Source organism: Salmo salar, chromosome ssa02 (assembly GCF_905237065.1).
Source record: "Salmo salar chromosome ssa02, Ssal_v3.1, whole genome shotgun sequence".
NCBI lineage: Eukaryota > Metazoa > Chordata > Actinopteri > Salmoniformes > Salmonidae > Salmo > Salmo salar.
Genome location: NC_059443.1, coordinates 2360001 through 2376017, shown reverse-complemented (window position 1 = coordinate 2376017; position 16017 = coordinate 2360001). Strand labels below are relative to the sequence as shown.

The 16017-nt window shown below is 37.9% G+C and overlaps 1 protein-coding gene across 2 annotated transcripts in view; it reads right to left on the bottom strand.

Annotated features, from left to right (window-relative positions):
* The window catches only part of LOC106597556 (lysophosphatidylcholine acyltransferase 1), a 113852-nt gene that overhangs the window by 6916 nt on the left and 90919 nt on the right, over positions 1 to 16017 (bottom strand). For both annotated transcript variants that reach the window (XM_045696601.1, XM_045696600.1), the window contains exons 10-13: positions 15068 to 15193; positions 2198 to 2351; positions 940 to 1038; positions 554 to 695 (exon numbers count right to left, since the gene is read on the bottom strand). In XM_045696601.1, the coding sequence (XP_045552557.1) occupies positions 554 to 695; positions 940 to 1038; positions 2198 to 2351; positions 15068 to 15193 (521 nt within the window). The remainder of the gene's footprint in view (positions 1 to 553; positions 696 to 939; positions 1039 to 2197; positions 2352 to 15067; positions 15194 to 16017) is intronic.

The following is a 16017-nucleotide window of genomic DNA, read 5'->3' as shown; positions in this document are numbered from 1 at the left end:
TTTGTCTCCACAATGTCTGTGCGCAAGTCACTCCCCTCAGTGAGCTTGTCCAGGAGTGGGGTCAAGAGGGGGTTTACTTGAGATGGGAGTATCTAGAGTTGACAATTGATATATGCCATTGGATGAGTTGGTGTTTTTGTACTATGAAGTACCAGGAACGAGTTTAGAACCTCGTCTTAGAGACCAAACTGAACGATCATTTATAGCGAATGTTATCTGGCTAAGGGATACTCCTTTCTGAAATATAAAGTCCCTTTGTGAACTGTCTCTAAGATCTGTGGTTCGTCATGTACGTTGAGAGGGGTGTATCTTGGCTATAAAAGATCTTTGTACTTTTGTGTAATCACTTTTCAATGGTTGCATTAGAGATAGCGCATCATTAAAAGTCAAAGTGCTTTTGCAAAGCTCTTAATTATTAAAGATGTAGTTTAAGTATAACTCTGACTGGTGTGTGAAGTTTGTAACTCTCCTCATTTGGTAATGCAGAAATTAGCCACCACAACAGCTAAACAGAAGGATGGCCCAGTACAAGCTAAGACATGTCGTTTCTTACCGAAGGTGAGTTTCCCTGTGTCCTCTGTGTCGATAGCAGCGAAGAGACGCGAGACGTTGAGGTCAGCTACTCCTAACTCCGTCTTTAGGATGCAGGCCAACTCAGCCACTGTGATCGCACCGTCCTCCTCCGCCTCAAACATCTGGGATATATGCAAATAATAACCAACACACATTAGATGACCCTGAGCCCTTCATATCTCACTCACAGCCACTGAGCCGGCTGGCGCACAGACCATCTGTTCATATCTACACACACTCTACAACTCACACCGTAGGTCATTAGTACATCCTCTCAGATGGAAAATGGCTGAAATATCAGTGGTCGTAGGCCCTCTGAAAGACACCTTGACAAGAGCGTGAAACCAGAGCTGGAGCAGAACGTACCTTGAAGGCCAGTTTCATGGTCTCCAGTGTTTTAGCAGGTCTGCATACCACCGATAAGGCGATGACATATTCTCTGATGTCTATCATGTTGTCTTCCTGCTGGAGGAGAAGAGAGAAGAACAGAGTGAAGAGTTACCGGTTAGAAGGAATCTGGCAAAGCACATGTCTAAATCTAATGTCTAAATCTAATGTCTAAATCTAATGTCTAAATCTAATGTCTAAAGTCTAATGTCTAAATCTAATGTCTAAATCTAATGTCTAAATCTTACATTTAAATCTAATATCTAAATCTAATGTCTAAATCTAGAATCTTACATTTAAATCTAATATCTAAATCTAATGTCTAAATCTAGAATCTTACATTTAAATCTAACATCTAAATCTAATGTCTAAATCTAATTTCTTACATTTAAATCTAATGTCTAAATCTAAAGTCTACATTTAATATTACATTTAAATCTAATATCTAAATCTAATGTCTAAATCTAATGTCTAAAACTAATGTCTAAAGCACATGTCTAATGTCTAAATCTAATGTCTAAATTTAATCTTACATTTAAATCTAATGTCTAATGTCTAAATCTAATATCTAAATCTAATATCTAAATCTAATGTCTAAATCTAATATCTAAATCTAATGTCTAAATTTAATCTTACATTTAAATCTAATGACTAAATCTAATATCTAAATCTAATATCTTATATTTAAATCTAATATCTAAATCTAATGTCTAAATCTAATATCTAAATCTAATGTCTAAATCTAATGTCTAAATCTAAATCTAATGTCTAAATCTAATATCTAATGTCTAAATCTAATATCTAAATCTAATGTCTAAATCTAATGTCTAAATCTAATGTCTAAATCTAATGTCTATATCTAATATCTATATCTAATATCTAAATCTAATATCTAAATCTAATATCTAAATCTAATATCTAAATCTAATATCTAAATCTAATGTCTAAATCTAATGTCTAAATCTAATGTCTAAATCTAATGTTTAAATCTAATGTCTAAATCTAATGTCTAAATCTAATGCCTAAATCTAATGTCTAAATCGAATGTCTAAATCTAATGCCTATATCTAAATCTAGTATATAATATTGAAATCTATGTCTAATATCGAAATCTAATATCGAAATCTGTATTTCAATATTAAAATACACAATATAGGGAAAACAGGAAGTTGAGATACTTGTAATTTAGGCCTTCAAATGTCCTAATGGGATGATATTATATTCAGTGTTTCCTTACCTCGTTGAAGAGGGAGAAGATGTCTCTGAGCATGTCTGACACAGGGACATCAAGGTAGTGGGCAAAGTCTTCCAGACCCAGCTTCTCTCCCTCCATCTTCCTGGCTCTGTTACCAAACTCCTGCAGTACCTTCTCTACGTTCTGGGGCTTCAACCTGACCAGGTAACATCAACACATTAATACAGTCTCCACATTCTGGGGTTCAACCTGACCAGGTAACATCAACACATTAATACAGTCTCCACATTCTGGGGTTCAACCTGACTAGGTAACATCAACACATTAATACAGTCTCCACATTCTGGGGTTCAACCTGACCAGGTAACATCAACACATTAATACAGTCTCCACATTCTGGGGTTCAACCTGACCAGGTAACAAACACATTAATACAGTCTCCACATTCTGGGGTTCAACCTGACCAGGTAACATCAACACATTAATACAGTCTCCACATTCTGGGGTTCAACCTGACCAGGTAACATCAACACATTAATACAGTCTCCACATTCTGGGGTTCAACCTGACCAGGTAACATCAACACATTAATACAGTCTCCACATTCTGGGCTTCAACCTGACCAGGTAACATTAATACAGTCTCTACATTCTGGGGTTCAACCTGACCAGGTAACATCAACACATGAATACAGTCTCCACATTCTGGGGTTCAACCTGACCAGGTAACATCAACACATTAATACAGTCTCTACATTCTGGGGTTCAACCTGACCAGGTAACGTCAACACATTAATACAGTCTCTACATTCTGGGGTTCAACCTGACCAGGTAACATCAACACATTAATACAGTCTCCACATTCTGGGGTTCAACCTGACCAGGTAACATCAACACATTAATACAGTCTCCACATTCTGGGGTTCAACCTGACCAGGTAACATCAACACATTAATACAGTCTCCACATTCTGGGCTTCAACCTGACCAGGTAACATTAATACAGTCTCTACATTCTGGGGTTCAACCTGACCAGGTAACATCAAACATGAATACAGTCTCCACATTCTGGGGTTCAACCTGACCAGGTAACATCAACACATTAATACAGTCTCTACATTCTGGGGTTCAACCTGACCAGGTGACGTCAACACATTAATACAGTCTCTACATTCTGGGGTTCAACCTGACCAGGTAACATCAACACATTAATACAGTCTCCACATTCTGGGCTTCAACCTGACCAGGTAACATCAACACATTAATACAGTCTCCACATTCTGGGGTTCAACCTGACCAGGTAACATCAACACATTAATACAGTCTCCACATTCTGGGCTTCAACCTGACCAGGTAACATTAATACAGTCTCTACATTCTGGGGTTCAACCTGACCAGGTAACATCAACACATTAATACAGTCTCCACATTCTGGGGTTCAACCTGACCAGGTAACATCAACACATTAATACAGTCTCCACATTCTGGGGTTCAACCTGACCAGGTAACATTAATACAGTCTCTACATTCTGGGGTTCAACCTGACCAGGTAACATCAACACATTAATACAGTCTCTACATTCTGGGGTTCAACCTGACCAGGTAACATCAACACATTAATACAGTCTCCACATTCTGGGGTTCAACCTGACTAGGTAACATTAATACAGTCTCTACATTCTGGGGTTCAACCTGACCAGGTAACATCAACACATTAATACAGTCTCCACATTCTGGGGTTCAACCTGACCAGGTAACATCAACACATTAATACAGTCTCTACATTCTGGGGTTCAACCTGACCAGGTAAAATTAATACAGAGTCTCTACATTCTAGGACTTTGACTTGACCAGGAAAACATCAACACATTAATACAGAACCTGCTGCACATTTAAGACAAACCAATTCACGCTAAACCAGCTTCAACCGGCGCAATTACCACAAACACAATCAACCACAAACACTGCATATTCACACCATCATGTAAGCACAAAATAAAGCAGCAACACAACACACTAACACAAGACAAAAAAACACACAAATCCTACCCAATTCAAATACACACAGACACACAACAAGCACATTGACACCAACACATTGAGGCTTTTTACACATCCTAGGACGAATATGATGTAATATAGAACCATCACTATGACAGTGAGTTAGTAGGATGAATATGTTGTAATATAGAACCATCACTATGACAGTGAGTTAGTAGGACGAATATGTTGTAATAGAGAACCATCACTATGACAGTGAGTTAGTAGGATGAATATGTTGTATTGTATTATAGAACCATCACTATGACAGTGAGTTAGTAGGATGAATATGTTGTATTGTAATATAGAACCATCACTATGACAGTGAGTTAGTAGGATGAATATGTTGTATTGTAATATAGAACCATCACTATGACAGTGAGTTAGTAGGATGAATATGTTGTAATATAGAACCATCACTATGACAGTGAGTTAGTAGGATGAATATGTTGTATTGTAATATAGAACCATCACTATGACAGTGAGTTAGTAGGATGAATATGTTGTATTGTAATATAGAACCATCACTATGACAGTGAGTTAGTAGGATGAATATGTTGTAATATAGAACCATCACTATGACAGTGAGTTAGTAGGATGAATATGTTGTATTGTAATATAGAACCATCACTATGACAGTGAGTTAGTAGGATGAATATGTTGTATTGTAATATAGAACCATCACTATGACAGTGAGTTAGTAGGATGAATATGTTGTAATATAGAACCATCACTATGACAGTGAGTTAGTAGGATGAATATGTTGTAATATAGAACCATCACTATGACAGTGAGTTAGTAGGATGAATATGTTGTAATATAGAACCATCACTATGACAGTGAGTTAGTAGGATGAATATGTTGTATTATAGAACCATCACTATGACAGTGAGTTAGTAGGATGAATATGTTGTAATATAGAACCATCACTATGACAGTGAGTTAGTAGGATGAATATGTTGTATTGTAATATAGAACCATCACTATGACAGTGAGTTAGTAGGATGAATATGTTGTATTGTAATATAGAACCATCACTATGACAGTGAGTTAGTAGGATGAATATGTTGTATTGTAATATAGAACCATCACTATGACAGTGAGTTAGTAGGATGAATATGTTGTATTATATAACCATCACTATGACAGTGAGTTAGTAGGATGAATATGTTGTATTATAGAACCATCACTATGACAGTGAGTTAGTAGGATGAATATGTTGTATTGTATTATAGAACCATCACTATGACAGTGAGTTAGTAGGATGAATATGTTGTATTATAGAACCATCACTATGACAGTGAGTTAGTAGGATGAATATGTTGTAATATAGAACCATCACTATGCCAGTGAGTTAGTAGGATGAATATGTTGTAATATAGAACCATCACTATGCCAGTGAGTTAGTAGGATGAATATGTGTATTGTAATATAGAACCATCACTATGACAGTGAGTTAGTAGGATGAATATGTTGTAATATAGAACCATCACAATGACAGTGAGTTAGTAGGATGAATATGTTGTAATATAGAACCATCACTATGCCAGTGAGTTAGTAGGATGAATATGTTGTAATATAGAACCATCACTATGCCAGTGAGTTAGTAGGATGAATATGTTGTAATATAGAACCATCACTATGACAGTGAGTTAGTAGGATGAATATGTTGTAATATAGAACCATCACAATGACAGTGAGTTAGTAGGATGAATATGTTGTATTATAGAACCATCACTATGACAGTGAGTTAGTAGGATGAATATGTTGTATTATAGAACCATCATTATGGCAGTGAGTTAGTAGGATGAATATGTTGTATTGTAATATAGAACCATCACTATGACAGTGAGTTAGTAGGATGAATATGTTGTAATATAGAACCATCACTATGACAGTGAGTTAGTAGGATGAATATGTTGTATTATAGAACCATCACTATGACAGTGAGTTAGTAGGATGAATATGTTGTAATATAGAACCATCACTATGACAGTGAGTTAGTAGGATGAATATGTATTGTAATATAGAACCATCACTATGACAGTGAGTTAGTAGGATGAATATGTTGTATTGTAATATAGAACCATCACTATGACAGTGAGTTAGTAGGATGAATATGTTGTATTGTAATATAGAACCATCACTATGACAGTGAGTTAGTAGGATGAATATGTTGTATTGTAATATAGAACCATCACTATGACAGTGAGTTAGTAGGATGAATATGTTGTATTGTAATATAGAACCATCACTATGACAGTGAGTTAGTAGGATGAATATGTTGTATTATAGAACCATCACTATGACAGTGAGTTAGTAGGATGAATATGTTGTAATATAGAACCATCACTATGACAGTGAGTTAGTAGGATGAATATGTTGTAATATAGAACCATCACTATGACAGTGAGTTAGTAGGATGAATATGTTGTATTATAGAACCATCACTATGACAGTGAGTTAGTAGGATGAATATGTTGTATTGTAATATAGAACCATCACTATGACAGTGAGTTAGTAGGATGAATATGTTGTAATATAGAACCATCACTATGCCAGTGAGTTAGTAGGATGAATATGTTGTATTGTAATATAGAACCATCACTATGACAGTGAGTTAGTTGGATGAATATGTTGTATTGTAATATAGAACCATCACTATGACAGTGAGTTAGTAGGATGAATATGTTGTATTGTAATATAGAACCATCACTATGACAGTGAGTTAGTAGGATGAATATGTTGTAATATAGAACCATCACTATGACAGTGAGTTAGTAGGATGAATATGTTGTATTGTAATATAGAACCATCACTATGACAGTGAGTTAGTAGGATGAATATGTTGTATTGTAATATAGAACCATCACTATGACAGTGAGTTAGTAGGATGAATATGTTGTAATATAGAACCATCACTATGACAGTGAGTTAGTAGGATGAATATGTTGTAATATAGAACCATCACTATGACAGTGAGTTAGTAGGATGAATATGTTGTATATATAGAACCATCACTATGACAGTGAGTTAGTAGGATGAATATGTTTGTAATATAGAACCATCACTATGACAGTGAGTTAGTAGGATGAATATGTTTGTAATATAGAACCATCACTATGACAGTGAGTTAGTAGGATGAATATGTTGTATTATAGAACCATCACTATGACAGTGAGTTAGTAGGATGAATATGTTGTAGTAATATAGAACCATCACTATGACAGTGAGTTAGTAGGATGAATATGGTGATTGTAATATAGAACCATCACTATGACAGTGAGTTAGTAGGATGAATATTGTATTGTAATATAGAACCATCACTATGACAGTGAGTTAGTAGGATGAATATGTTGTATTGTATAGAACCATCACTATGACAGTGAGTTAGTAGGATGAATATGTTGTAATATAGAACCATCACTATGACAGTGAGTTAGTAGGATGAATATGTTGTATTGTAATATAGAACCATCACTATGACAGTGAGTTAGTAGGATGAATATGTTGTAATATAGAACCATCACTATGACAGTGAGTTAGTAGGATGAATATGTGATTGTAATATAGAACCATCACTATGACAGTGAGTTAGTAGGATGAATATGTTGTATTGTAATATAGAACCATCACTATGACAGTGAGTTAGTAGGATGAATATGTTGTATTGTAATATAGAACCATCACTATGACAGTGAGTTAGTAGGATGAATATGTTGTATATATAGAACCATCACTATGACAGTGAGTTAGTAGGATGAATATGTTGTTAATATAGAACCATCACTATGACAGTGAGTTAGTAGGATGAATATGTTGTAATATAGAACCATCACTATGACAGTGAGTTAGTAGGATGAATAGTTGTTGTAATATAGAACCATCACTATGACAGTGAGTTAGTAGGATGAATATGTTGTATTGTAATATAGAACCATCACTATGACAGTGAGTTAGTAGGATGAATATGTTGTATTGTAATATAGAACCATCACTATGACAGTGAGTTAGTAGGATGAATATGTTGTATTGTAATATAGAACCATCACTATGACAGTGAGTTAGTAGGATGAATATGTTGTATTGTAATATAGAACCATCACTATGACAGTGAGTTAGTAGGATGAATATGTTGTATATATAGAACCATCACTATGACAGTGAGTTAGTAGGATGAATATGTTGTAATATAGAACCATCACTATGACAGTGAGTTAGTAGGATGAATATGTTGTAATATAGAACCATCACTATGACAGTGAGTTAGTAGGATGAATATGTTGTAATATAGAACCATCACTATGACAGTGAGTTAGTAGGATGAATATGTTGTAATATAGAACCATCACTATGACAGTGAGTTAGTAGGATGAATATGTTGTATTGTATTATAGAACCATCACTATGACAGTGAGTTAGTAGGATGAATATGTTGTAATATAGAACCATCACTATGACAGTGAGTTAGTAGGATGAATAGTGTTGTAATATAGAACCATCACTATGACAGTGAGTTAGTAGGATGAATATGTTGTATGTATATAGAACCATCACTATGACAGTGAGTTAGTAGGATGAATATGTTGTAATATAGAACCATCACTATGACAGTGAGTTAGTAGGATGAATATGTGTTGTAATATAGAACCATCACTATGACAGTGAGTTAGTAGGATGAATATGTTGTATTGTAATATAGAACCATCACTATGACAGTGAGTTAGTAGGATGAATATGGTTGTAATATAGAACCATCACTATGACAGTGAGTTAGTAGGATGAATATGTTGTATTGTAATATAGAACCATCACTATGACAGTGAGTTAGTAGGATGAATATGTTGTATTGTATATAGAACCATCACTATGACAGTGAGTTAGTAGGATGAATATGTATTGTAATATAGAACCATCACTATGACAGTGAGTTAGTAGGATGAATATGTTGTAATATAGAACCATCACTATGACAGTGAGTTAGTAGGATGAATATGGTTGTAATATAGAACCATCACTATGACAGTGAGTTAGTAGGATGAATATGTTGTTTGTAATATAGAACCATCACTATGACAGTGAGTTAGTAGGATGAATATGTTGATTGTATTATAGAACCATCACTATGACAGTGAGTTAGTAGGATGAATAGTTGATTGTAATATAGAACCATCACTATGACAGTGAGTTAGTAGGATGAATATGGTTGTAATATAGAACCATCACTATGACAGTGAGTTAGTAGGATGAATATGTTGTAATATAGAACCATCACTATGACAGTGAGTTAGTAGGATGAATATGTTGATTGTAATATAGAACCATCACTATGACAGTGAGTTAGTAGGATGAATATGTTGTAATATAGAACCATCACTATGACAGTGAGTTAGTAGGATGAATATGTTGTATTGTAATATAGAACCATCACTATGACAGTGAGTTAGTAGGATGAATAGTTGATTGTAATATAGAACCATCACTATGACAGTGAGTTAGTAGGATGAATATGTTGTAATATAGAACCATCACTATGACAGTGAGTTAGTAGGATGAATATGTGATTGTAATATAGAACCATCACTATGACAGTGAGTTAGTAGGATGAATATGTTTGTAATATAGAACCATCACTATGACAGTGAGTTAGTAGGATGAATATTGTGTTGTAATATAGAACCATCACTATGACAGTGAGTTAGTAGGATGAATATGTTGTATTGTAATATAGAACCATCACTATGACAGTGAGTTAGTAGGATGAATATGTTGTATGTATATAGAACCATCACTATGACAGTGAGTTAGTAGGATGAATATGTGTTGTAATATAGAACCATCACTATGACAGTGAGTTAGTAGGATGAATAGTTGTTGTAATATAGAACCATCACTATGCCAGTGAGTTAGTAGGATGAATATGTTGTAATATAGAACCATCACTATGACAGTGAGTTAGTAGGATGAATATGTTGTAATATAGAACCATCACTATGACAGTGAGTTAGTAGGATGAATATGTTGTAATATAGAACCATCACTATGACAGTGAGTTAGTAGGATGAATATGTTGTGTTGTAATATAGAACCATCACTATGACAGTGAGTTAGTAGGATGAATATGTTGTAATATAGAACCATCACTATGACAGTGAGTTAGTAGGATGAATATGTTGTAATATAGAACCATCACTATGACAGTGAGTTAGTAGGATGAATATGTTGTTGTAATATAGAACCATCACTATGACAGTGAGTTAGTAGGATGAATATGTTGTGTTGTAATATAGAACCATCACTATGACAGTGAGTTAGTAGGATGAATATGTTGTATTGTATTATAGAACCATCACTATGACAGTGAGTTAGTAGGATGAATATGTTGTAATAGAGAACCATCACTATGACAGTGAGTTAGTAGGATGAATATGTTGTAATATAGAACCATCACTATGACAGTGAGTTAGTAGGATGAATATGTGATTGTAATATAGAACCATCACTATGACAGTGAGTTAGTAGGATGAATATGTTGTAATATAGAACCATCACTATGACAGTGAGTTAGTAGGATGAATATGTTGTGTTGTAATATAGAACCATCACTATGACAGTGAGTTAGTAGGATGAATATGTTGTTTGTAATATAGAACCATCACTATGACAGTGAGTTAGTAGGATGAATATGGTTGTAATATAGAACCATCACTATGACAGTGAGTTAGTAGGATGAATATGTTGTAATATAGAACCATCACTATGACAGTGAGTTAGTAGGATGAATATGTGTATTGTAATATAGAACCATCACTATGACAGTGAGTTAGTAGGATGAATATGTTGTGTAATATAGAACCATCACTATGACAGTGAGTTAGTAGGATGAATATGTTGTAATATAGAACCATCACTATGACAGTGAGTTAGTAGGATGAATATGTTGTTGTAATATAGAACCATCACTATGACAGTGAGTTAGTAGGATGAATATGTTGTATTGTAATATAGAACCATCACTATGACAGTGAGTTAGTAGGATGAATATGTTGTAATATAGAACCATCACTATGACAGTGAGTTAGTAGGATGAATATGTTGTTTGTAATATAGAACCATCACTATGACAGTGAGTTAGTAGGATGAATATGTTGTATTGTAATATAGAACCATCACTATGACAGTGAGTTAGTAGGATGAATATGTTGTAATATAGAACCATCACTATGACAGTGAGTTAGTAGGATGAATATGTTGTAATATAGAACCATCACTATGACAGTGAGTTAGTAGGATGAATATGTTGTATTGTAATATAGAACCATCACTATGACAGTGAGTTAGTAGGATGAATATGTTGTATGTAATATAGAACCATCACTATGACAGTGAGTTAGTAGGATGAATATGTTGTTGTAATATAGAACCATCACTATGACAGTGAGTTAGTAGGATGAATATGTTGTATAATATAGAACCATCACTATGACAGTGAGTTAGTAGGATGAATATGTTGTAATATAGAACCATCACTATGACAGTGAGTTAGTAGGATGAATATGTTGTAATATAGAACCATCACTATGACAGTGAGTTAGTAGGATGAATATGTTGTAATATAGAACCATCACTATGACAGTGAGTTAGTAGGATGAATATGTTGATTGTAATATAGAACCATCACTATGACAGTGAGTTAGTAGGATGAATATGTTGTAATATAGAACCATCACTATGACAGTGAGTTAGTAGGATGAATATGTTGTAATATAGAACCATCACTATGACAGTGAGTTAGTAGGATGAATATGTTGTAATATAGAACCATCACTATGACAGTGAGTTAGTAGGATGAATAGTTGTTGTAATATAGAACCATCACTATGACAGTGAGTTAGTAGGATGAATATGTTGTAATATAGAACCATCACTATGACAGTGAGTTAGTAGGATGAATATGTGATTGTAATATAGAACCATCACTATGACAGTGAGTTAGTAGGATGAATATGTTGTAATATAGAACCATCACTATGACAGTGAGTTAGTAGGATGAATATGTTGTAATATAGAACCATCACTATGACAGTGAGTTAGTAGGATGAATATGTTGTAATATAGAACCATCACTATGACAGTGAGTTAGTAGGATGAATATGGTTGTAATATAGAACCATCACTATGACAGTGAGTTAGTAGGATGAATATGTTGTATTGTAATATAGAACCATCACTATGCCAGTGAGTTAGTAGGATGAATATGTTGTAATATAGAACCATCACAATGACAGTGAGTTAGTAGGATGAATATGTTGTAATATAGAACCATCACTATGACAGTGAGTTAGTAGGATGAATATGTTGTATTATAGAACCATCACTATGACAGTGAGTTAGTAGGATGAATATGTTGTAATATAGAACCATCACTATGACAGTGAGTTAGTAGGATGAATATGTGATTGTAATATAGAACCATCACTATGACAGTGAGTTAGTAGGATGAATATGGTTGTAATATAGAACCATCACTATGACAGTGAGTTAGTAGGATGAATATGTTGTAATATAGAACCATCACTATGACAGTGAGTTAGTAGGATGAATATGTTGTAATATAGAACCATCACTATGACAGTGAGTTAGTAGGATGAATATGTTGTAATATAGAACCATCACTATGACAGTGAGTTAGTAGGATGAATATGTTTTGTAATATAGAACCATCACTATGACAGTGAGTTAGTAGGATGAATATGTTGTAATATAGAACCATCACTATGACAGTGAGTTAGTAGGATGAATATGTTGTAATATAGAACCATCACTATGACAGTGAGTTAGTAGGATGAATATGTTGTAATATAGAACCATCACTATGACAGTGAGTTAGTAGGATGAATATGTTGTAATATAGAACCATCACTATGACAGTGAGTTAGTAGGATGAATATGTTGTAATATAGAACCATCACTATGACAGTGAGTTAGTAGGATGAATATGTTGTATTATAGAACCATCACTATGACAGTGAGTTAGTAGGATGAATATGTTGTATTGTAATATAGAACCATCACTATGACAGTGAGTTAGTAGGATGAATATGTTGTATTATAGAACCATCACTATGACAGTGAGTTAGTAGTATTTCTAGTCTAGTTTTCAGCAGACTCCTTACTTTGCCAGATAGCTAGTCATCTGAAGTCATTACAAAGCTCACGGCCCTGGGTCTGAACTAGAGGCCAAGAAGATCAGGGGCCCCGTAGCCACGGCCTGTTCTCCCCTTTTGAATCACTCAGGAGCATCATGGGAAAAACTGTCAGTCTGGCCAATAGTTTCTACCATCAAACCATCAGACTGCTGATTGTTATGTCATTTTCTAGTGTTACTTTTATTTGTTAAACTTTAGTTTATTTAGTAAATATTTTCTTAACTCTATTTCTTGAACTGCATTGTGAGTCAGCATTTCACGGTAAGGTCTACACCTGTTGTATTCGGAGCATGTGACAAATAAAATTTGATTTGATTTGAATAGCCACCACTAGTCAGCCCCCCCCCCCCCTCCTACTCCCCCTATGGTCACCCCCCCCTCCCCTCCAACTCCCCCTATGGTCATCCCCCCACCCCCACCCCTCCAACTCCCCCTATGGTCATCCCCCCCACCCCCCCACTCCCACAACTCCCCCTATGGTCATTCCCCCCCACCCCTCCAACTCCCCCTATGGTCATTCCCCCCACCCCCACAACTCCCCCTATGGTCACCCCCCCCCCCCCACCCCTCCAACTCCCCCTATGGTCATCCCCCCCACCCCTCCAACTCCCCCTATGGTCATTCCCCCCCACCCCTCCAACTCCCCCTATGGTCATCCCCCACCCCCCACCCCTCCAACTCCCCCTATGGTCATTCCCCCCACCCCTCCAACTCCCCTATGGTCATTCACCCCCACCCCTCCAACTCCCCCTATGGTCATCCCCCCACCCCCCACCCCTCCAACTCCCCCTATGGTCATCCCCCCCACCCCCACAACACCCCCTATGGTCATCCCCCCACCCCCCACCCCTCCAACTCCCCTATGGTCATCCCCCCCCCCCCCACCCCTCCAACTCCCCCTATGGTAATCCCCCTCACCCCCACCCCTCCAACTCCCCTATGGTCACCCCCCCCACCCCCCCACCCCCTCCAACTCCCCTATGGTCATCCCCCCACCCCCACCCCTCCAACTCCCCCTATGGTCATCCCCCCAACCCCCCACCCCTCCAACTCCCTTATGGTCATCCCCCCACCCCCACCCCTCCAACTCCCCCCTATGGTCATCCCCCACCCCCACCCCTCCAACTCCCCCTATGGTCATCCCCCCCACCCCCACCCCTCCAACTCCCCCTATGGTCATCCCCCCCCACCCCTCCAACTCCCCCTATGGTCATCCCCCCCACCCCCCACCCCTCCAACTCCCCCTATGGTCATCCCCCCCCCCCCACCCCTCCAACTCCCCCTATGGTCATCCCCCCCCCCCCACCCCTCCAACTCCCCCTATGGTCATCCCCCCCACCCCCCACCCCTCCAACTCCCCCTATGGTCATCCCCCCACCCCCACCCCTCCAACTCCCCCTATGGTCATCCCCCCCACCCCCCCACCCTCCAACTCCCCCTATGGTCATCCCCCCCCCCCCACCCCTCCAACTCCCCCCTATGGTCATCCCCCACCCCCACCCCTCCAACTCCCCCTATGGTCATCCCCCACCCCCCACCCCTCCAACTCCCCCTATGGTCATCCCCCCCCCCCACCCCTCCAACTCCCCTATGGTCATCCCCCCCACCCCTCCAACTCCCCCTATGGTCATTCCTGAATAGAAGCCTGAATTGACCTCAACTCACCCCAGTCTCCGGACCAGCTTGGCGAACTCCAACAGGCAGGTGTCAACAGGGAGTCTGAGTTGACCCTCAGCCATGGCCAGTTGACAGTCTTCAAACGAGTAGTCAGTAATGGGGATGTCCAGGGCCCTGGAGAGGAAGGATAGAGTATTAAACAGAGTGTTAACTAGGATACAGTCTGATATACAGTCCTCTAACCAGTAGTCCAGTGTTTCCAGATAGCGGTCTTCGTGACCCTCAGCCCTTTCATACATTTGATCTATTCCAACATTTGCACACACTTGATTAAACTAGTCAAACAATCTGCAAGTCCTTGATTTGTTGAGTCGAGGGACTCAGTGTTGGACAATGTCTAATATGTGAAATAGCAGAGGGTTACAAGGACTGGTTCTGGGAAACACTGGAGTCTGTGTTGATGCCATCTAGAGACGTGAAAAACAGTAGACAGTTAGATTAGAGCATGAGGAGAGAGTTAACTAGTAGTCTGTGTTGAAGCCATCTAGAGCCCTGAGGAACAGAGGCCAGACTACAGCATGAGGAGAGAGTTAACTAGTAGTCTGTGTTGATGCCATCTAGAGCCCTGAGGAAGTAGACAGTTAGATTAGAGCATGAGAGAGAGTTAAAGAAGAGAGGGGCAGACTACAGCATGAGGAGAGAGTTAACTAGTAGTCTGTGTTGTCTAGAGCCCTGAGGAACAGAGGCCAGACTAGAGCATGAGGAGAGAGTTAACTAGTAGTCTGTGTTGATGCCATCTAGAGCCCTGAGGAAGTAGACAGTTAGATTAGAGCATGAGGAGAGAGTTAACCAGGAGTCTGTGTTAGAGCCCTGAGGAACAGAGGCCAGACTAGAGCATGAGGAGAGAGTTAACTAGTAGTCTGTGTTGATGCCATCTAGAGCCCTGAGGAAGTAGACAGTTAGATTAGAGCATGAGGAGAGAGTTAACCAGGAGTCTG